Source organism: Pichia kudriavzevii, chromosome 1 (assembly GCF_003054445.1).
Source record: "Pichia kudriavzevii chromosome 1, complete sequence".
Taxonomy (NCBI): Eukaryota; Fungi; Ascomycota; class Pichiomycetes; order Pichiales; family Pichiaceae; genus Pichia; species Pichia kudriavzevii.
The window spans coordinates 646,634-669,710 of record NC_042506.1 but is presented as its reverse complement, the minus strand read 5'-3'; the positions used below and the strand labels follow the sequence as shown (position 1 = coordinate 669,710).

Genomic DNA, 23,077 nt, shown 5'->3' with positions numbered 1-23,077 from the left:
GGTCGGTATATAAATCTGATTATTGACACCAATCTATTATTTGAGAGACACAATCAGGGACCCCCTCTACTCTCGCTCTCAAATCTGAAACACGAATTTGAAGCCATACCTGTCCCCTGAAACGGAAAAAAAAAAAACGGTTGTTTTCGCTCGAGTCGCGTCAAAATTCTCTACGTACTCGGTTTTCCTCTGGAAGAAATTCGCGTTGCCCGGTTTTTTTTTTTTTACCCCCCCCCCCATAGTGAGGAAATTGGATTTCATCCAGACATGGGAAGTGGTTGGTGACGACACTTTGCAGTTGAAGAGCCAGCAAATTGCAGAAATTAACCTGTTGAACAACACATTGGTCTCTTAACACGTTTTTCTTCTACTAAGGTAGTAGCCACCCTCAGTTTGACCATGCAAGACCTCCAACAAGAACAAGCTCAAGCTCAAGAACAGGCTAAAGCACAAGCGCAGGCGCAGGCTCAGGCACAGCTGCAAAGACACCAACAACAGCATCCGAGTCACTATGGGGCGAGCCAAGTGCCAAGGCCAAAACCGCTTACTCCACAGGAAAGAGAGAGGATCTTCGCCTACAGAGACAAATATTACTATTCCCCTAGATACGCAGATGACGACTACGAGTACCGTCATGTGGCATTGCCTCGTGATATGTTGAAAATTATTCCATCAGACTTTTTCGATGAATCTGGCACGTTCAAGATCCTCTTAGAAGACGAATGGAGATCACAATTAGGAATAACACAATCTCTGGGCTGGGTTCATTATGGCTGTCATGCTCCTGAACCGCATATCCTTTTGTTCCGTAAACCGAAGAACTGACTTACCCAAAGAAATGATGAATTTAATGAACACAAAAGATAACATTGAAATGCATTGATAATATCCCCCTTTTTTCCTCTCCTTTCATGTCTATTTTAGATCATTTAGGCAGTTTATACTCTTCTATAGACCTATTTTATAATATACAAGCTTTATCCTATACGCAGGGCACATTTTTCAAGAGAAATTGTACACACATGACGAATTCGCGTAAAGGCTCGATCTGCTGCGAGAGAGATGCTTATTGTACAAATCACTGATCACACTATCAAACGTGCTGAGCGTTTGCAATAAAGGTCTCATTTGAAGTAAGGACAACAGTGCTGCGTATAGAATTTGATGACAGACCAGGAGACACTCTTGCAGCTCTCTGGGATCTTAGACACGTTGATATCCCAAGAATCACCGGGGAAAGATCGGGATTCAAATTCTATCAACGCGTTACTGGGTTCGGTACTTGCCTCTTATGAAAATCGACAACTACAAACCAACTCTACTAACTTGACCGATGAGCTCTCTGAGGCACAGATAGTTTCGAAGATATTCACTGCATTGAAAACAATGTTTTCTAGAAATCCCTCCTTATTAATAGAGGACAATCGGCATCTCTCTGTACTAAAATCTGTTTTCCCCTTCTTCAATTGTTTGAATTGTCCGAATCAACTGATGGATGATGTTTTATTTGCGCTCATACAAATTACAATAGATTGTTTCAAGAAGGGGTTTTTGGTATATAATAGGCTTATTTTTCAACAACGTGATTACATATTGAACCACATGGAGGATCTGTTGTCAGATGTTATCAAATCGTTCACAAACACAACTAATATGGATACCTTAATGATAATGGAGAACATTGAGGACAATTTAATTTCATTTGAAAGATTTCATAGTATCTATTGGGAGAAAATTTCGAAAATATCAATAGCTGTCAGAATCATCCAGTATCTAGTGCATCCTGCAATAGATCAGTTGTATTTTAGCCATCGGAATGCAGCTTTTAGCCTGGATTCATTTATCTCTAAATGTTGGTTTTGTTTGGAGAACACAATCATTAATATCAAATTTGTTTCCGAAAATAATGTGATAATTGATAAGCTTGACAATATCTACTCTTCTCTTCTTCAGTCAACTTTCAACTATTACTACAATAATCCAACTTCCCAATTTAGCCGGCTTCAAATGGTCATTCAATATTGCCATTTTTTGCTGAACTGGTCCTTGCTATGTAACTTTAAGATTTTACAAGTAGTGCTTTCACAAACATTACTTAAATTGGCAATAACTCTAAAATCAGTCAACTATGAAGAGTATTTGTGGCTTAATATCGGTTTGTCGGAGTCGTCAGTGAGATATTTTGAGAAATTAATTGGTTGTGTATCAAATCCAGACCTGAAACGATGTTTGCAACTTTTAATGGCTGCTAAATTCCATGATACGGATGATCCTTCCCAACTAGTTTATGTAAAAAAAATAAGTCAATTTAAGGATACAGAGTTACAATCTTTACATGAGAGAATGAAACTGTCTTTTGGATTTGGAAACCTTAAGTTTAGTTTACAGACACATGTTCTAACTACGGATATAATTGAGGATATTCAATCGGGCAAAGTCGAAAAATCTATAAAAGGATTAAGTGAAATCCAGTTGATTAACACAATCAACGCATTGGGTGATTATGCGTGCTACCATTCTGGAAATTATGATATTAAGACACATTCATGTAGGATTTGTGACTCGAGCATTAGTATCTCCTCCGATATAATGCAAAGTGTCTATATTCACAAGGCTAACATGACCAAAGATTTACATGAGGTCTACACCATCATCGATGTTCTGTTAAAAGAACATCAGATTCAGGTATCTCCCAACATATTAATATCTTTACTACATGCTCTCACTAAAATTCTTCGGTCATATAGGCCACCGAGGCTTGGCGCTGACTCGACTCTACTCAAATTTATTGAATTTGGATTTACTCATCAGCTGAGGATTATAAGGCTGCTAACTGTCAAACTATTCCCATTGATTTTACATGCACCTGAGGATGAACAGTATGAACAAGACTTTGATACTATTTTGTCATTTTTGTTGAGCTTGGAACCCGAATCTGGAAATTACTATTTATTTGAAGGTACTATTCAGGGACTAGGTGAACTTTTACTGGTTAAATCCATTGACAACAAGTACTACATAGTGCTGAGTCGTTTGATAAGGTTCATGTCAGATGTGGATGAATTCCGTTCAAACCTTGCAATCCATCAACTCAGGATCGTTGCGAGAACAAAAAACATTACACCATGGCAATTAGTTGAACCATTTATTCCACTTATCAGTAGAGATGTTCTCAAGAACAGAATAGTGAGGCCTGGATTACTTACAAACTTTTGCATTGCTATTGAGCTCAGTATTCCATTGTTTTTGGAGCGTACATTGAAATACACTATTCCATATTTAATTGATTCTTACAAGGAAGACCACATCTCTTTTATCTCCCAAACTTTAAAGGTACCGAAGTCAGAACTTATTGATACTCATTTAGACGGTATACTGGCGTATCTTTATGCCACTTATGATCATATTTCCAAGACTAAACTCATGAAAATCCTATCAATATATGATTCTAAATATAAAGGTATGGCATTTGAAGAAATGCTAAATTGTTGCAAAGGTCCATACCTAATAATCCATTTACTTGCATATTATAGCTCAAATCCTGAAACTTTCAATAGGATCAAGAATGCGGTTGAAATCATCAGCGTCTCTCTAGGGTATGGTCAGGATGGGCTAGTCGCATCGCAAAGGCTTCTCAATAGATGGTTATTAATATTGGTGCAAGTCATCTCAACCACCCTTAATGACAAAAAGGGCAGCAATCCTTTTTACATGAAGATCAGAGCAATTAAATCGATTGGATGCTTACTAAATTTATGCGAAAAATTTGATGCATGTTTAGGCCAGATAATCATGGCATTGCAGCTTGCTATTCAAGTTCCTGATCTCAGATTCGAGAGCTTGTTGCATATCAAACTAATTGCGGAGAAAGTAGACAGAAAATCGATGAGGTTTGTTTTTGACTCTCTTATATCTCAATTTGTACTTGAATTTGATGGTTTTTCAAAAAAATGCCAGTCACTTACCACAGAAATAATTGTTAACCTGTTGAAAATATCTCCTGAGAAAGATGTCAGCTATAAGTTTGCATTGAGAAGAATACCCTCAATGAAAAGTATTAATTTTCAACATGTGTCCGATAGAAGATTGCTGGGTGAGTTCAGGAACAGACTGAAGAGCGACAATTTGTGGGTATTTGAGCAAGTATTAAATGATCTGATCCAATATTTAGAGAATGGGTATATCAATTATCAAAAACTAATCAGAGAAGATGAACTTGTTTATCAGGTATTTCTAAGTATAACTGAATTGCTTGTCACTAATTCTTTCAAAAAATATGATCAGTTAGACTCTGATAGTGGTTACAAAACAAAAATTGCACTGAAGTCAGCTAGAGTTATTTCGTTGCTAGGTAACCTTGATCTGATGAAAACATCATCTCATAACACAATCAAAACCTTTTCAGGAAACTATTATGACAATATTTCTAATTTTCTACTTGTTACCAACCTACAGAAACAAAAGGGGGCAGATTATGACCATTCAACAATGGAATTTTTGATATATTTTATCAAAAATATACTCGTCAGAAACTTTGTCTCATCAGTCGATCCTGAGGAACAAAAATTTCTAGCTTACACTATCCAAGAGTTTTTGGCGATTTGCGAAATTCCACCGCTAATATGGCATAAATTTGATGATTTGACCAAGAGTATATTGGAACCATTAAAATCAAGTAGATATAAACAGGGTATGAAACCACGAGTTATGGACCTTCCTATATACAAGTACAACAAAGAATATAATGCGTGGGTTAAGGATTTTTCGGCAAATGTTCTTCATAATTGTGCAATACTTGCAGACCAAGTTTTGAATGCACCTGAACAAATCTCTTCAATATGCACAGTCATTCCATTGCTCGATGTCAGCATTTCAAAATTTGTTCTTCTCTATGCTATCTTATTTCTGGTTATTATGTGTCCCGAAAGTAATATTGCCAAGAAAAATATTCAGCAGGAATTTATGAGCATACTCAGCAATGATTTAAGCCTGGTCCAAAATCAGGTGATAAGGGAAGGATTGAAGAAATATTTCGTTACAATAATTGAAATATTTCAATTTTTAAAGGCCTGGAGTAGTAAAGTGAAGGATGAAGAAGACGCATCCAAAGCATCAAACAAGAACAATTCTAAAATAAAGAGAACCGGAGTTCAAAGAATAGGAAAGTTTTTAAAATATTTTCCTCATGACATTATGGCTAAGAGATGTGCAGACTGTGATATTTATGAAGGCTCCATATTATTTTTAGAAAATGGTTACAAGGATGGTATAATTCCCAAGGATGTTTTTTTCTCAACGTTAAAGGACATGTACGTTAAACTGGAAGATTACGATCAGTTGCATGGTGCACTTAAATTATTTTCGACGAATAGTTTGAGTGACAAGTTACTTCAGTTTAAATTCAATGAAGATATACAAATTTCCAATGAATCTTTAAGGGCAATAGCACAGTATAATTTTGATGACGACCCGAATCAAAAAGGAACAACACAGAATGCATCTGTTACCGAGCTTTTTGAAGTTTTAAATAAAAACTGTGAATATGAACAGCTTCTCCTAAATTTGAAAAACTACGAAGCTAAAGTAGATGATGGGCCAAACCAGTATCTTATTAATACTGATTGGATTTTGCATGGTATTCAAGCATCGATTTACACAGGTGATATGGATAATCTAGAAAGGTGGTCTTACTCGAGTCAAAACTCAAATGCTATTGCCATCTCTGGTTCTGATATGTCTATTTTATATGAAATTGCTCAAGGCTTAATTGCCTTACATAAGCAAGCTATACCATCTTGTTGTAGACATATTGAAAATGCAATTGAATACATTGGTTTGGCCATTTCTAACTCACAAAATTTTATTCAAAAAAAAATATCTGACTATATGATTTTGTTGCACTCTCTTTACGACTTCCAGATATTAGCTAAAATGAATAGTAGAGATGACAAGGTGATTCAAATACTAAAAAATCGACTGGACTTTTCAAAACAAGATTATAAATCAGTTTGGAAAATCCATTCACTAAAGTCAAGCATCTATAAATTACACCCAGGCAAAGACTTCCAAACGTTATACAAAGATTCTTTGGTTGAAGGATGTAGAATTTTGAGGGAAAATGGCAAGCTACCTCAAGCAACTAGACTTATTACCAAGGCACTTGTACTAAATGAAAATGATGACAATGTGGAAATGACACAGGCTTCTACAATGTTGATGAATGTTGAATTCTCTAAACTATTTTGGGCTCAGAATGACTACGAAACCGCTTTAAAGACTTTGAAACTAGTGGTTGATAATCTACATACAAAGAACCCATATTATCTTGACTTTTCCCTAACTTATCTAAACTGGATGGACGTTTCCGCGGAAGGGAGTTCTGACGAGATTAAGGAAAGATATAATGCGTTGATCCGTGAGCGAGTATACGATAATTCTGGAGATGTGAACTACCAGTATGCCGTATACCTCAATAAGTTACTAGAGGCACAGATTTTGGAAGAGTCTGATGGATCTCTTGATTATGCCGTTATCAAACAGTACCTATTGGCTGTTAGTGCATCTAAGAAATATGTCCATGAGATTCTTCCAAAGGCTGTTACGTTATGGCTAGACTATTATCATAAATACATTGACATTGAACCCACATGCAACATAACCAAGAAGTTGTCTGACAGTAGGCATAATTCTTACCAACTGATAAATAAGACTGTTGAGAAAAGCGTGTCCAATCTAGGAAAAAAATGGTATATTGTGCTATCTCAAATAATATCAAGAATCACTCATGATGATAAAAATATTACTGAACTTATATCCAAGGTTATCGTAGAATTGACCGTTAAATACCCATGGTTAATACTCTATTCTGTATTCTCGCAGGCTAGATCTGTGGACGAAAAAAGGAAGGCAATAGGTACAATGATATTAACCAAACTTCAAGATAGCAGAAATCACACCGATAGCAAGACTCTCCAACTTCCGAAGCTCATTGCATCAGGTTTGATATTGCTTGAATCCATCATGTCTGTTTGTAACACTACAAACAAATTCAAACATCCAAAATCTGGAACCTTATACAAGGATTTATACAAGGATTTGGGATTTGATTACCCAAGGGATTCTGAATGCTTAGCTTTGGCATTGCCTATCAAGGAGAATGTAGATCTATTATACAATCTAAAAAATGACGTTGATAAACATGTCATTTTCTACAGTAAATTTCATGAAAAAGTCAAAATATTGTTTTCTTTGCAACAGCCCAAAAGAGTAAGGGTTACGGGTACCAATGGTGAGACATATTTCCTTCTTTTTAAACCCCGGGATGATCTCCGTAAAGACAACAAAGTCATGGAATTCTCTACCGTGATGAATGATTTATTATCAAAAAATTATGAAACTCAGACTAGGAATATGCAGATTAAAAGTTTTGCTGCCACACCATTGAATGAAACTACGGGTATTATAGAATGGGTTCAAAATGTAGTGACATTAAGGCATATTATTGATGGACAATTCAAACGTCAGAACATAATTATCAACATGAGAAACATGAAAAACGAATTTGGGGATGCCAAACCTTCTGAAAAACGTGCTATTTTTGAGTCCTATTTAGACAAATTTCCACCTATATTGGGGAAGTGGATGATTGAAAACTTTCCAAATATATACAAATGGTATCGGGCAAGAGAAACGTATACCAGATCACTTGCTGTGATGTCAATTGTTGGTTATCTTATTGGTGTCGGTGATAGACATCTTGATAACATTATGATCAACAGGAAAACTGGTATCATTATGCACATAGATTTCGACTGTATGTTTGAAAAGGGAAAAAAGCTTAGTGTTCCTGAAATAGTACCATTTAGATTGACCCCACATTTGATTGAGGCTATGGGAGTTTTAGGTTACGAGGGAGCTTTCCGGAAATCATGTGAGTTAACTATGTCAATCATAAGGGAAAACGAAAATATTTTGATGAATTTTCTGGAAAGTTTTATTCACGATCCCCTTATGGATTGGCGAAGTGGCTCCTCGGATGGAAGAGCATCAGATGATAAGGCCCTTACACGGATTAAGAAGCAGCAAGAAAAGGTTTACAAAATTTTAAGGAGGAAAATCAAAGGGATATTAAGTAAAGAAGACGATAATACGGGTTATCGTGATAGCGGTGGGTTGTCCGTTTCTGTTAGTTTACAGGTTGATTTGCTAATCCAAACCGCAGTGAGCCACGAAAATCTATCCAAAATGTTTTTTGGTTGGATGCCTTACTTGTAGGTTTTTTTAATAGAGGAAATCTGATACTTCAGCTGTTATATTCATTTTTTAGGTTGTACAAAAGTGTAAATAAAACATAAAACTATACTATGAGGGAGTCTGAGAAGAAAGAATGGATGAAAATGATCTATACTTAATCACTGAAAACTTCATCTGAAACATCACTTTCTGCGATATCTTCGTCATCTTCCTCTTCGCTGACACTCGCATCGCCATCATCGTCATCCTCGCTGTAATCCTCTTCGCTATAATCTTCTTCATCTTCAGGATCTGCGTCACTAGGGTTAAAGTCAGACTCAGCTGATTCTTCTTCCATTTCCTCATCACTATCTTCGCCTCCGCCAAGGAAGGACCAACCACCATCTTGGAAAAATCCATAGGGATCAGCATTGATTGTTTTCATAATTGTTGGCCAATTCAAATTGACAGGACCTTCGCTGAATGGAATATCAACGTCAGTAAGCCATGCCTTCACATCTTCCAAGCTCTCCATAGGAATAGTACTAACGTGAACGACAGGACGAGAAAAATCTTTAAATACAAATACCAAATCAAAGTTTTTCAAACCGAATTGAACACGCTCAAGGTGAGCAACTTCCACCTCTTCTAAAGTGATGACCATAAATGGAGTATCAACAAGCTGAACTAGACAGTCACGTGTAGGCAAGCAAACAACTGCTGATCTACCAGGAACACCCTGGAATCCCAACTCTCTGAAAGGAATATCCAAGTCAACCAAGCCATTAGATATTTCGGCAATTGATTCTGCAAACGCCTTGAACTCCTTGTCCAACATTGCACGACGACGCCTTTCTTCTTGTTCTTGCTCTAATTCATCTTCATCACCATAACGGTACTTACGCTTCCTGTTACCGGTTTCATCAATTGACATATCAGTTGCTTCTCTGTAAAACTGGACATCATATGTTTTCTTTTTACCTATCATGATTGGAGTACGTAGATGAGCATGAATAATGACAAGTAGTTCACCCTTACATGATTGGAAAAATAAATGTTTGATATTACTGAATAGCACGTCAACTCTCTGGTCCCTAGTCAATGATTGATAACGGATACCATTTTGATGAATTGTAACAAAGCCTGGGGTACGCTTGGTATCTGGTGTCGGACGAACGAAAACATTGTCCAATCTTTTCGGCCTATTAACCTCTATCAATTGTGCTTGAGATACAACATCAGCTCTTTCACGTTTCTCAGATTCACGTTTAACCGCAGCCTTTTTCATCTCAGAGATTCTCTTCAAAACTTCAGTCATACGAGCCCCATCTTTGGAACGAAATGTTAAGCTACGAATGAATTGTTTATCGTCTCCTAGTTCGTAAGGTAATTCCTCCTTTTTACTAATCATCAAACCAGGTGAATTAAAATTTAAACGTAAATGAGTGTAATCACCTTCTTCGGTCTTGGAACCATTTTTATAAGAGTTTATATGAAATGGAACTGGACGACCTAATATCGGTAAAATGATAGTTTGGTTCTTTGAATCTATATGAATCTTCAAGTCCTTCACGTTATTTGGAATTTGAGATTCCCGGACATAGGATTCGTATCTCTTGAAAACTGCACGTGACTCGCTCCCATCTTTTGCGTCTTCTGGGTTGAATCGTTCCAACCCTTCCTTTTGACGTTTCGCATGTAGTTCAGCTTGTATTTCCTTTTGAATTTGAGATTGACCTTCTTCGGAATTATTTTGTTCTGCTCTACGCTTAGCCTTCAACACACGAGTATTTCCATAATTTTCGGTTTTGACGGCAGGAGATTCAGACTTTACGTTCTTCTCCTTTTTCTGTTGGACAGGCTTACCATTCCCAATACCATCTTCCTTTTTTATATTAGAATCTACTTCTTCATCATCATCAAAATAAAATGCAATTTCTTTCTTGATTTTAGGAGATTCGGTTAATAGAATGGGTTCAGAACCCGTGATTCTAATTGTATCGGATAATAACAAACCATATGATCCTTTCTCCTCATCATTTAAATTACTAAATCCTAAAACTAAGTTAACAACCGAGTTCTCCTTTAAAACTCTCTCATTCTTAGAGTTTATAACTGCTGCTGAATCCCTAAAATCAATACCAATTAAAGTACCAATATTTTTAACAAAATTTGATTTGAGAGAAGAATTATGATGATCAATATATTTAATTGCCTCGTTATAAATTTCATTAAACCTCGAACCATCCTTTAAATATTGAAATAAGTGTTCCTGGAGAGAAACTAAAAATTCATAATTTTTTTCCATTTCTTTTGAAGGTTGAATAAGGAAGGATCTTGAAACATTCGAACAATAATTATGATATCTTAGCCCTAAAGAAGCCATAATAACCGGACCTGACAATTTATCATTGGTTGGTTCCACAGAAAATTTCAACTCATATTTACCATTGGATTGTACAATTGGTCTATAACACCAATCCAAATTATTCTGATCAAAATCTTTTCCGAGTTTTTTCATCAACTTGTTATTTTCCATATTTTTGAAAAATTTAACGTCATCGATTTTGCCTTCTAGTTTATCGGCCAATTTTGAATTAGAAACATTTGCATCTTCATCGACAATTTTAGACATTTCATCAGTGAAAAAATTCATCATATTGACAGATGCCCTTGCAGCGGTTCTTAAATATTTTTGTTCTTCTTCATCCTTAAGTTCTAAAGTCTCAGAAATTCCTAATGCAATATCTTTCAAGTCATACTTTGATTTTGCCTCATCCCATAAAGGGCTCCATTCATTCATAAACTTTCCTTGGTAGTTGTCCTTCGTTACAACTCCTATCGACTTATTGTCTGGATTAACAATAGACGCATCTATCTCTGCAATAAACTTCTCAAATTGTGCTTTATTATGCTCAGGATCTTTGTTCCTGGAAAATATTATAAGATTCTGATTATTGGTTGAGTTAATTAAAGGTTGTAAATACTTTGCCTTTGAAATTGAGGTGACAAAGTATATCTTCTTATTAGTTATGTACATCAAAGTTGCAGGAAATTCGTAGCCCAATAGCCAAGTGTGTAAAACTGTTGATTTTTGATAAGTATTTGCCTCATCAGAGGAACCAACTGCAATCAAAACACCATTTACTTTCTGGAACGACTCGTTTGAAAATATATTCTTCTGTATCAGATGGAGTCTTCTCCTGAAAAGAGTAGGGTCGATGCTGATATCCGACATTGGTTGTTGATTGAATACACGGGAAGAAACCACTTGAACCTGCTGAGCATTACCATCTTTTATTCTACCAATCGTTGAAAATGGAAATTGAATAGGGCAAAATTACGTTCTCGAATTACCATGCTGATATAATTACGCGTTGCCCTCTTTTTTCCTCCTTTTTTCTTCTTTTTTTCTTCTTTTTTTCTTCTTTTTTTCTTCTTTTTCCTGTACTACTCATTTTTCTCCCCGTCATATATTAACGTGGCAAGTTTTTTTTCTGGTGCACAGTTGTTTGTGATTTTCCCAACTTTTATTTTTTTTTATTTTTTTTTATTATTTAATTTGGCTATTATAATGAGCGATTGCATGTTTACAAGGTGAAGGCTAAGAAAAGGAGTCGTTTAGTACGAAGGGAGGAGGCTACATTTTGAAAGTTCTTTGCATTCATACCCTCTTACATCCCTCGTTGTCTGTTTCCTAATAAACTTCACAACATGTCCAAGGCTGATGAATATGGTTATGATTACGAGTTTTTATTCAAGGTTGTTTTAATTGGTGATTCTTCTGTAGGTAAAACCAATTTACTATCGAGATTCACCAGAAATGAATTCAATGCCGATTCAAAGGCAACCATTGGTGTTGAGTTTGCCACTAGGACCTTAGAAGTTGATGGCAAGAAAATCAAGGCACAGATTTGGGACACAGCTGGACAAGAACGTTATAGGGCAATCACTGCGGCCTACTATAGGGGTGCAGCAGGTGCCTTGGTTGTCTATGATATAACCAACTCTGATTCTTATGAAAACGTTTCCAAATGGTTGAAGGAGATGAAAGATAATGCAGACTCTAACATGGTAATAGCTTTAGTTGGTAATAAGAGTGATTTGGGTCATTTAAGGGCAGTTCCAACGGAAGAGGCCCAAAATTTTGCAACTGAGCATAATTTATTGTTCACTGAAACATCCGCCTTGAGTGCAGACAATGTTGACCATACATTCACACAATTAGTACAAAACATTTATGAGATGGTTTCAAAGACCAAATTTGATATCAATGATGAAAACGGATCAAATTCAAATGATGTTGCAAAGGGGAAAACTATCCAATTGACACCAGCACCAAAGGATAAAAAGATTTCTAAAAATTCAAACTGTTGTTAAATGTTTAGTTCTGTCTTTACAAAGATCCACCTCCGTTCTGGAATGTTTGAAGTCCTTTTTTGTATATTATTAAATTCAACCAATTCTTTGTCTTGTTAATGAAAGTAAGGTATATGGTCTTCACTTTCACCTTTCCACTCATGTAGGTAAGTTCATTCCTCTTTTCTATACACTAATCGGCATGCTCTGTCTTCATTCAAAGCGTACTTAAGATTGATTAGTTTCTTTTGTCGTATAAAGCTACAAAAAAATAAAATAGAAATCACAGTTTTGGTGTCTAAGGGTTGTTTACCTTTTCTTTTTCGTCTTTTTCTTCCTTTTCTTTGAAGTCTTCATCTTCATCTTCACCTTCATCGTCGTCACCCTCAGCAGAATTGGTTTCGCTTTCCTTTTGGATATCCTGCTCAACCTTGGAGTAGTCTATGACTTTACCCCTGGTTCTTCTGCCACCACTGATGATGTTCGAGGCATCAATTTCTTGTAAGTCGTCTTCCTCCTCATCTTCTACAATCAACTTCTCGTCGTCAATTTCTTCTTTCTCATCATCGGATTCGTCAGAATCAGTCTTGGGTTCCTCCAAATCGGCATACCGGTCGTGTCTCTTCTTCTTCTTCTTCTTTTCCTCAGTCTTCGGCTTTTTCGCATCTGGTTCAGTAGAAGGTTCAGCATCTTCTACCTTTCTCTTTTCGGCATTCTCATCCTTAGTTTCTTCCAAAACCTTCTTCTCTACTTCTTCTGGCATCTTCTTGCTGTTGTTACGGGCACTTCTCAGGTAGAGAACTCTTTTTCGTGTCCCTAGGCTTGTCTACGTCCACAAGGGCGCACCCAAAATAAATATATCAATTACATGAGCGTGTGGAAAAGTCTAGAAGGTTGAACGCGATGATCGTCATGGCATATAACCCACTCTTGTTGTCAACTCATACAGTCAACACTGAAAACAAATACCCTACAATAAGCTTGATCAAATTACAATTACCATTGTGTATAGTTTGAAACGAAATAAAATAACGAATTTGTTGTGTAATATATCATCAAACGCATTAGGTAGTTACTACTTAGTCGACGATGCAGAAATCAAACAGATGCAGTCAACCAAGCAACGGCAGGTCAAAACGGTAGTTTCCCACTCCTTAATATACAATGCTAACCAAGCGAAATGAAAACATTGTATTTAGTAAAAATTTCTTAATCTCTATAGGTGGTAGCAATTAACACATTCCAGAGAAGTAATTGGGAGGAAAAACAGTTCAGGTGAATGCGCCACAAACTGCTTTTTTTCTTCAATTATGCGCCTCAAACAAATTTTATTCTTTTTTTTTTCCTTCTTTCGGGAATCTGATGATGATTGGAATAGTAATGACATAGTAATTGAAGGAAGCCAAAAGTTTGTTTTCCCGTTGATAAAGGAGAATTGGAAGGCTGGAATAACTACTTTTGCTAGGTATACATAGCAGCAAGAACAATGATGCGATCGAGGAGCTCAAAAGCTGTAGTATCTTCGTATACGGATCCATTGATTGAATTATTACATTCGGCAGATTTGAACAAGACAAAAGAATTATCAAATACACTAGTAAGTTATATAGATGACATTGATGACATTGAATTACGGAAATGGTGCATTGACTCGTTGACTGTCCTTAGAAATTTGGAGAAGATCGAGACCCAATTGGACCAATGGGAGTTCCATACATTGGATTTTACCATTGAATTGGGAAATCAAAATAGTAAGGATACAAGCGTTGAAGACAACATCATGCGTGGAAACTTGGCCAAGAGAGTTCTGGAGAAATCGAACGCTGTTAGGAAACTATTATCAGGTGAGAAGAATTCAATTAACACAAGTATCAAAAGAGCAAGAAATTTAACAACGAATTCACCAGCACTAGTCGTCACTGATGCCGGGACCATTTTAGTGGAATTAACGATGAGGATTGTAAAATTGGCAAAACTTTTGGACCAGCAAGTGACAATTGGTTATTCTAGAGCCCGGTTGACGATTATTGGATCAGAATTGAAAAAGTTGGTTACCAAAAATCCATTTTTGATTGATAAAGAGGTTGCTAAAAATTACGAAATCTTTGTCAACAATTTGTTGAATCAGTTGAATAGTGCTGCAGCTCACAATGATACCGTTGGATTATGGGAGTCTGTCAAAATCGTTGGAGATGTGGAAAAAATGTTTGAGAGTATGAAACGGAAGGCAATGCCTGAGAAACCAGAAAAAAGTAACCACGACGAACAAATTAAAGAGCAACTGAAGAAACAAAATTTCACAAGTTCCAATAATATCAATAGCTCAACAATTGGTTCTTCACATAACAAAGATGGAGATCTTACAGATAGTACATTAGTCGACTACGATATTGAAAAAAGTGTTAGTAAACTCAGTGCTAAGGAAATTTTCCATAATGACGATGAATTGATTCGTACACAGATTAGTGATCATATACCCGAACTGATGGCTGCATTTAAGAAGAATGAAAACACTCAATCATCTGCAGAACCTTTAGAAAGACAGTCTAATCATAGTGACGATGATAGTGAGGAAAAAGAAAAACAAATGGGTGGAAGCGGGGTTTCTTCGGGCAACGGAATTAATGTGCCTAACTATTCATTGTTTCGTCCTTCTATCCTGAATGCATTTTACAAGCCAAAATTAAAAGAACCAATTTATATCAATAAATCAAATGTGATACCTAGCGAAGAAGCAGATAGACCAGATTCAAATGGAAAGCAAACACAGAATAAAGAAAATTGTGGAATAATCGCATCAACTTCAAGTTTAGAAGATTCGATGTTTCTAACAAACGCATCAATGGCTGTTCGTTTAGACAAAATGGCCCAAGAAAATGAAGCGCAAAGCGTATTACTGGACAAAGAACGAGAACTCAGAGACAAAGAAATTTTAGCCAATAACGCATTGATGAAGAATACACGACCTATAGTTTCGACGTCTCCTCTTCTGCAGCATCTGTCTAGTTCAATGATGAGCAAGTCTATCATTGGTAACTTTAAGACAGAGCAATCGGGAAGGGAGAATGACAATGCAAACCTAATAGATTGAATAAAATATCAATTTTATACATATATATCAAAAACGAAAAATACTGGTAGCTATTTTCACTTCTTTTTTAATTTGTTTTATCTATTAACTTATTCACCAAATAAAACATAGCAAAAAAAAACGGGAAAATGTTATGTACATGTAATCAAGAGAGAAGTAACACACGATCGTTCTGCTACTTTAATTTTGGAACAACACTTTGGTAGCTCTGGTGTAAGAACTTCCTGGGTTCAAGTTGACCTTGTCTTCTACTCTTAGAAGATTGACTCTAATAACTCTTGGGTCGTTTTTCAAAGATCTGATAATTTCTCTTTGTACAGCGCCGGAAGAGTCAAAGAGCATCAAGAAATGAGAGCCTTGGAAATGTTTTTCACCTGCTTTAGACATAATCTTTGGTAATGGACGGCATCCCAAGGAAACAACTTCTCTCACAACACCTTTATTGTTTATGACCAGTTTCCCTATAGTGGAGGCAAGAGCCTTTGCATCTGCATGTGCAGCGGATGGATGTGCCACACGGGCAATAGCAACTAATTCATATAGCATATTCCGATCGTGGAGAGTGTCTGTATATTATAAGGCCTTTATCAGCTATCCTGAATGTGCTTGCTCAGTTTCTCTATTAGTGAAGTACTGAAAAACATGTTGAAAATCTTCCAACAAGGCTACTATTGAAACGGCCAATTTTAGCGGCGCGTCGCATATAAATTACTCAGCCAAGTGGTAATTTGAATTGGCATGAGATAAGGACGAACTGGTTACAACATTTGACGGTACATCGAAGAGCCCTTGCAGATAAGCATAGTGTCGGCAAACAGGTACGCCTATAGTAAAGTATAATGTTTCAGTGGATTTTTGGGAAGAGAATGACCCCCCAGGAACAGCTGCGCAGGAACCAACGTCAACTAGACCGCACGCAGAGGGAACTGGAGAGGGAAAAGGTCAAATTGCAACAGCAAGAAAAAAAACTTATATCCGATATCAAGAAATCGGCCAAAGATGGGCAAACAAAAACAATGAATATACAGGCTAGAGATTTAATTAGGACACGTAAGCAAATAACAAAGTTTGATAAAATGAAGATGCAAATGCAGGCAATTTCTCTTAGATTACAGACCATTAGAAGTTCAAATGAAATGACTTCTTCCATGGCCAATGCTACAAGGATATTGAGTGGACTAAATGCGGGAAGTTTGAATATCCAGCAGTTAAGTAGAATATCCAATGAATTTCAAAAGAGCTTCGACATGATGGACCAGAAGCAAGAAATGGTGGACGATATTATGGATGATATTATGGATGATGAAATCGAGGACGAAGATGAGGAGGAGATTGATGAAGTTGTCAACCAAGTCTTGGATGAAGTTGGAATAAGTCTCAACGACAAACTCAGGGATGTGAGTGTTTCTGCTCTCAATGGAGAAACTGTCTCTGCGAATCAACCGCAACGCCAAGCCGTTACTGTAGGAGGAGGTCCTGGGCCTGGATCTGGTTTGGGTTCAGAAGACGAGGACGATCTTCAAGCCAGATTGAATTCGTTAAAGAAGTAGTAAAGACATCAAAAGAATCCAAAATTTATTGTATACAACAGTATGACGTAAGCTTTTTTATATTCTATAGTAGTCCTTATAACAAAGTAAAAAATAGTGCTCGATTTTCTCTTTTTTAAATACTCTCCCGATTTTCACTTGCATCCAGTTTCATTTCAAACTGCAGTGCATTCCCCCATTGCTCTTTGAGCCTTTGGTTGTGATACATCTCTCATACACCATAACAAAGCAACTGATCGTTTCATACATTACCGAAATTGCTTCCGTGCATATCTGTTAGGAAAAACCTCATTTTGTACTCCCTTGTTAATCATTGATACTCTTTTTTTTTCCTTCCCCACTATTTGCACTAAAAGGATAGTCATAAAGTGCATAGATACCTTGTTATCTCTATCTTTTCGAAAACAAAGATTTTAGGTCATGGCTTTTCCTAAACTTATTCACAGAAAAAAGGACTCTAAAGAGAGAGAAAGACATGAAGAAAAACCAAAGTTTTTGCATATGCTAAAAGATCATGTCATGCCGAAAGGCATGGCTAGCGGCACTGTTTCATCATCTCCTTCGAAATCTCCTTTTGAAAACAAACAACATGATGCAAAAATAAGTGGTATAGCTTCCCAAGCAGACCTTCCGCTCGTACAATCACATCCACATTCGGCTATTTCGAATGCACCAAGACATTCTGAGTCGCATGCAAGGATCAATTCACCAAATTCCGCAATCAGTAAAGAAGAGATGAAGAAACAGCTGGACGAAGCTAAACCGGGCTTGCCTTCCATTGATGATGTTCAAAAACCAAGTAGAAAGATGACATATAACCCTTACGGATTGAACAACATAACTGCTGGTGGTAGTAATGCAAATAAGAACGTCGTGAGGACTTTTACCTTAGACGACGCTGTGGAAGATGCCAACAACACACTACCTAAACCTGTTGCAAATCCAAACGATTATTTACCGCCAATCTTCCAAGATGAACATCCTGTGTTAACTGATCTCTATGAATTGACTCCTAATGAAAAAAGTATTGGTACAGGTGCTTCAGCATCCATTAAAAAAATCAATAAGAGAGGAAATGTCAGAGACGTATATGCTCTAAAGAAATTTATTTTATTTAAGGGAGAGAAACCTGAAGAATTTTATCAAAGGGCTGCCAAAGAATATATCATTCATAAAAATATCTCCTCTGGATTTCATATTGTCAAAGTCTTTTCACTAGTAAGGGTTCCCCATATACCTTTCCCTCAGGAGATTACTGGTGGTTGGGGTCTTATTTTAGAGCTATGTAAGACTGACCTTTTCTCGTTAATTGAAAAAAAATCATGGCCCACAACTAAATCATGCGATAAACTCTGTATTTTCAAGCAAATAGCATTTGGGTTGAAATACATGCACGACCATGATGTTTCTCATAGGGATTTAAAGCCTGAGAATATTCTTTTGGATGGTAATGGGATTGTCAAAATAACAGACTTTGGTGTATCTGATTATGGACACGTTATTCCAGGCGATTTCCATTCACCTATTGCTATGTCAACCCAATTAGTAGGCTCACCGCCATACCAGCCACCTGAGGTTCAGAATCTGAATGGTGTGGATAGATCTAAGAGAACTCCTTATAATCCATTCCTTATGGATTACTGGTCTTTGGGTATAATATTATTTGTTCTCTTTTATCAAAATGTTCCATTTCAAAGCGCCGATAAAAGATGTCCGGAATTTAGAGACTTTGATATGTCTTATGACAAGTACTGCTCAAGGAATACCAATTTTCGGAAAGATAAGCTAGTCCCAAATTTAGTTGGTACCTCACCAGCCCAAACACCTAAACTAACTCCTACATTGGATGGTAGGCCTATAGGGAGTGGAGGGTTGGCTTCGACGCCAATTTCCAGGATTCCTTCAATACAAGCACATACAATTCCTTCCTCGGCTGCTATTGCACGATCTTCAAATGTTAATATTCCAACTGCAGTTCCACCTCCAACATCTAGTCATAATAATAATAATAATAACGGTTCATCACCAAATTCTCCAAGTCATTTGCAGACGAAAAATGACTTTTCTATGATTAAAACGAGAAGTAATTCAGCAGCTAGTTCTAATTCCTCGCTTAACAAGCAATTTGGAACTCCCGGACATTCCAAGACTTCGACTATCAACTCCACAGCTCCATCGTCTTCCAACTTGAGCCTCTTGGGGCTCAACAAGGCTGCAGGTCCGGGCCCTGAATATAGATTTGCAAGAAAATTTCCGTCGTCTCATGTAGCAAGGATGGCATGGAGGTTAGCCGATCCAAAACCGGAATCGAGGTGGGGATTATTTGATTTATTCAATGATGAAACATTCCAAAATTTGGAAATGTGTATTTGTGAACACTCTAAAGATGGATGTTACCCTTATATTGAAAATGAGGACCATCATGAGAACCATCACCAGAGTCATCGTGAAGACCATCACCAAAGCCTTTTTAAAGATGTCGATGATGAAAGTTTTCATGACGCAAATGAAGACGAAGGAATTCAATTCACTGCGACGAATAATCGTGAACCAAGTGGATCTATGGTGAACGAGGGACATGGTGAGTTGAAAGGTTTATCAAGCGGTAGTACCGGATCAAATACGCCAGCACATATACAAACTACGACGGGGGATAACGTTATCCAGTTAGCAGATGATTTTGACAATGGCCTGCTCATCACGAGTAACGAAACTACAAAGAAGGCATCGACTGAACACGTCAAGAAACATAGTCATCTTCTGACGTATTAGAATCTTACCAAGTGTAGCTCATACTTTTTATAGGCTTTATTTAAGTAAAGAAATAATATGCCGACTGGTAGCAGGGATAATTTTGTCGGACTTTGAGTCATGAAAAGAAAAAAAAACTAAACCCGAAGAGGAGGGAAAGCCCGACAACAATCACAACGTTTTTTAGTTTCTTGAGGTTAATCCACAAGGCTCTCTCTGCTATCAAACAATAATTGGAATACTTCCTCCATTTTTAAACTAGAGTTCTGAACCTGGCAGATATAAAGACCATACCTTTGGAAGTATTGCACATTCAGTTACAGTACACCCATATTCCATCACAGCCCGAGCTTCAGTCTCCGCATACTATCAGGGCTTTGGTTTCTTTGAAACCGCACCATAAATAAATGAAATTGTTCTGCGAAAAAATGCAAATCATGTTATTTACTCCTAATTTTGCATCACATTATTAAGTCTCAACCGTTATTTCATTGTTTTGAATTGACTTTCTCGTATCTAAGTACTTGGTAGGAATCTCTTTTGAAAATATAAAAGGGGCATGTTTTCACGGGCTAGTTTAGTTTCCCAATAAAGTTCGGAGAAATCGTAAGCAACCCACAAAAGAAAATATCCAACCACATCTATATTTCCAATGAGTGCAAAACAAATATTTGAGATTCTGCCACTTACTGAAGATGAAATTGCATATCTTCAGTCCCTACTACCTGCAGTTAAAACTTCAGGTACTGTTGTCACCTCGACAATGTATAAGTACATGTTCGAGACATATCCAGAAGTCCGAAACTATTTTAATATGACCAACCAGAAAACCGGAAGACAACCAAAAGTACTTGCATTTTCATTGTATCAGTACATTTTACATTTGAATGATTTGTCTCCAATTTCTGGATTTGTTAACCAAATTGTGTTAAAACATGCTGGTTTAGGTATATTACCAGAACAGTATCCAATTGTTGGCAAATGTTTAATCCATGCTTTTAAAGAAGTTCTGGGTGCTGCAGCGGACGATCATTTTGTAGAAGTGTTGACCAAGGCATACGGAAACTTGGCTCAGACTTTAATTAATGCGGAAGAAGAAGTATATAAAACCTTGCCATGGAGAGGGTTCAAAGACTTCAAGGTGGTTGATTTAGTTAAAGAATCTGGCGATGTTACTTCCGTTTATATTACCCCAGCTGATGGCTTCAAATTGAAACCTGTGGTTCCTGGCGAGTATATCTCGTTTAGGTTTAAACCTAAGGGTCCAGAGAGTGATGAGATTGAGCCTAGAGAGTACTCCATTTCACACGATTTGATTAACAATCAATATAGAATATCAGTTCGTAATATCGGGTTGGTTTCTGATTATGTTAACAACAAGCTGAGTGTTGGGGACTTAATCCCAGTTCATGCACCTGTCGGAACCATGAAGTACGACTCTTTGTCGAAAAAGCCAAAAATTGCTGTCTTGGCTGGTGGTATTGGGATCACCCCAATGATTACGATTATGCAAAGCGCTTTGAGGGATAATAAGAGCGTCGAACTATATTACTCAAATAAATCTTTAAAAAGAGAACCTTTTAGAGAAGAGCTCGAGCATCTAGGTAAGCTTTACCCAAATCAATTTACCATGAAAACTTTCATCTCGGAGGAGAGCCAAAAGTTGACAACAGATGATTTAAAACACCTAAGCCAACAAATATATGATGTGTACTTATTGGGTCCTGTTAGCTACATGCATGAATTCAAGACATACTTGACAAACGAAGGCTTTGATGACATCAAGATGGAATTCTTTGGTCCTACTGACCCGGACTGCTAAAGTGATTTGTAATCAAATTAAAGTAATTTATATACATGTCTAGAAACATATAATTTCCAAAATTTTTAGCTTAGAAGCCACTAAAATTGAAACTTTTATGGTCTGCTACCGTACATGAGCAGAATTCTTTCTGTTCTGTCAACAGTGGATACGCCAACGTAATCAACATTGAAAAATTAACCCAAAAAATACAAGCCCGATGCGGGGCTCGAACCCGCAGCCTTTTGATTGCACTTTTCTAAAGTAAGAATCTTAAGAGTCAAACGCTCTACCGATTGAGCTAACCAGGCTATTACGTCTCTTAAAAGGCCTTTACTATTTTTATTGTAGATATATTATCCCAATTTTTTTAAGCATTAATAAATAAAATGTTTTAAAGATACTTTTTGACTTTTTAATTGTTCCTGAAACATAAAACTAAAATTAAATAAACCAATCTTCTATCTGTTTGTATTATTAAGTTTTCATAACAAAACTAATATCAATCAAATGTCAAAATTATCTAATTTTGGGGAAACAAGTGGGAATATTTTTTTTCTATTCATATACATTTTAGTTTCAAAGAAAAATGGTAATTGGGTGGAGAGTTTTCCTTGGCACTTTAGATTTATAAAAAGTGCAATAGCTGAATCAGAAAAGTAAACTTTAAAAAAATGCCAATTTAATCCAAGGTTTTGACTTTGTTTTTTTTTTGAAAAATGTTCCAACCCTTCAAAGTTTAGGCTCTTGCTTGGATTGGAATTAGCTGTTTCTGGCGAGTTTTGTTAAATACCTGGCTAAACACTTATTTTTGTTTTCATTATTAATTTATCAATAAAAGAGCATTTTGTATCAATAAGTTACAATACAAAGAATTGAGTTTATGAGTCGTTTGAACGCTGCACATAGACCAAAGCAAAAATTAGCTTATGGCAATAGGTTTCACATGGGATGTAAACACTGTAATTTTTTTTTGAAAGGCCCAACAAAGGTGGTTATAGCTTTGGGTTATTGACTGTACGAAATGTGCCGTAGAATCTACTTCGAAGTTTTAAAATATTTTATAGTAAGTGCTTTCCAACCAAACCTAGTAAAGATAATCTAATCTCGATATCTTTTTGGTATTTTGGTTTAATTATCACATGAGATTAGTGATTCAGTCCTACTAGCAAGAACTTCCGGAATCATTAAAGGCACAAGGGTAGTGCATCAAACAAACCTCTATAATCAATCTCATCGTTAAGGAAACACCGGCTTTACATTCATATGGTTTAAGACAAAAAAAAAGGGGGG

At 36.6% G+C, this 23,077-nt stretch overlaps 10 protein-coding genes and 1 non-coding gene across 11 annotated transcripts; 7 read left to right on the top strand and 4 right to left on the bottom strand.

The window, feature by feature from the left end:
• Window positions 1–399: 399 nt before the first annotated feature.
• On the top strand, window positions 400–825 carry C5L36_0A03070 (uncharacterized protein; the record flags this gene model as incomplete). The annotated part of the gene is made up of 1 exon (XM_029463322.1): window positions 400–825. The coding sequence occupies one exon, from the start codon at window positions 400–402 to the stop codon at window positions 823–825; it is 426 nt and encodes a 141-aa protein (XP_029319182.1).
• Window positions 826–1,164: 339 nt separating this feature from the next.
• C5L36_0A03060 (uncharacterized protein) lies at window positions 1,165–8,274 on the top strand (the record flags this gene model as incomplete). The annotated part of the gene is made up of 1 exon (XM_029463321.1): window positions 1,165–8,274. One exon carries the CDS (start codon window positions 1,165–1,167, stop codon window positions 8,272–8,274), a length of 7,110 nt encoding a protein of 2,369 aa, XP_029319181.1.
• A 133-nt stretch (window positions 8,275–8,407) lies between these two features.
• Window positions 8,408–11,470, bottom strand: C5L36_0A03050 (uncharacterized protein; the record flags this gene model as incomplete). The annotated part of the gene is made up of 1 exon (XM_029463320.1): window positions 8,408–11,470. One exon carries the CDS (start codon window positions 11,468–11,470, stop codon window positions 8,408–8,410), a length of 3,063 nt encoding a protein of 1,020 aa, XP_029319180.1.
• A 476-nt stretch (window positions 11,471–11,946) lies between these two features.
• On the top strand, window positions 11,947–12,612 carry C5L36_0A03040 (uncharacterized protein; the record flags this gene model as incomplete). Its single annotated transcript, XM_029463319.1, has 1 exon — window positions 11,947–12,612. One exon carries the CDS (start codon window positions 11,947–11,949, stop codon window positions 12,610–12,612), a length of 666 nt encoding a protein of 221 aa, XP_029319179.1.
• A 277-nt stretch (window positions 12,613–12,889) lies between these two features.
• C5L36_0A03030 (uncharacterized protein) lies at window positions 12,890–13,354 on the bottom strand (the record flags this gene model as incomplete). Its single annotated transcript, XM_029463318.1, has 1 exon — window positions 12,890–13,354. One exon carries the CDS (start codon window positions 13,352–13,354, stop codon window positions 12,890–12,892), a length of 465 nt encoding a protein of 154 aa, XP_029319178.1.
• A 723-nt stretch (window positions 13,355–14,077) lies between these two features.
• C5L36_0A03020 (uncharacterized protein) lies at window positions 14,078–15,682 on the top strand (the record flags this gene model as incomplete). Its single annotated transcript, XM_029463317.1, has 1 exon — window positions 14,078–15,682. One exon carries the CDS (start codon window positions 14,078–14,080, stop codon window positions 15,680–15,682), a length of 1,605 nt encoding a protein of 534 aa, XP_029319177.1.
• A 180-nt stretch (window positions 15,683–15,862) lies between these two features.
• C5L36_0A03010 (uncharacterized protein) lies at window positions 15,863–16,228 on the bottom strand (the record flags this gene model as incomplete). The annotated part of the gene is made up of 1 exon (XM_029463316.1): window positions 15,863–16,228. The coding sequence occupies one exon, from the start codon at window positions 16,226–16,228 to the stop codon at window positions 15,863–15,865; it is 366 nt and encodes a 121-aa protein (XP_029319176.1).
• Window positions 16,229–16,521: 293 nt separating this feature from the next.
• C5L36_0A03000 (uncharacterized protein) lies at window positions 16,522–17,232 on the top strand (the record flags this gene model as incomplete). Its single annotated transcript, XM_029463315.1, has 1 exon — window positions 16,522–17,232. The coding sequence occupies one exon, from the start codon at window positions 16,522–16,524 to the stop codon at window positions 17,230–17,232; it is 711 nt and encodes a 236-aa protein (XP_029319175.1).
• A 420-nt stretch (window positions 17,233–17,652) lies between these two features.
• On the top strand, window positions 17,653–20,004 carry C5L36_0A02990 (uncharacterized protein; the record flags this gene model as incomplete). Its single annotated transcript, XM_029463314.1, has 1 exon — window positions 17,653–20,004. The coding sequence occupies one exon, from the start codon at window positions 17,653–17,655 to the stop codon at window positions 20,002–20,004; it is 2,352 nt and encodes a 783-aa protein (XP_029319174.1).
• A 631-nt stretch (window positions 20,005–20,635) lies between these two features.
• On the top strand, window positions 20,636–21,805 carry C5L36_0A02980 (uncharacterized protein; the record flags this gene model as incomplete). The annotated part of the gene is made up of 1 exon (XM_029463313.1): window positions 20,636–21,805. One exon carries the CDS (start codon window positions 20,636–20,638, stop codon window positions 21,803–21,805), a length of 1,170 nt encoding a protein of 389 aa, XP_029319173.1.
• A 193-nt stretch (window positions 21,806–21,998) lies between these two features.
• On the bottom strand, window positions 21,999–22,095 carry C5L36_0Atrna1K. The gene is made up of 2 exons: window positions 22,058–22,095; window positions 21,999–22,035 (listed from the first exon to the last, which is right to left on the bottom strand). It is a non-coding gene; the product is annotated as a tRNA-Lys (tRNA).
• Window positions 22,096–23,077: the final 982 nt, after the last annotated feature.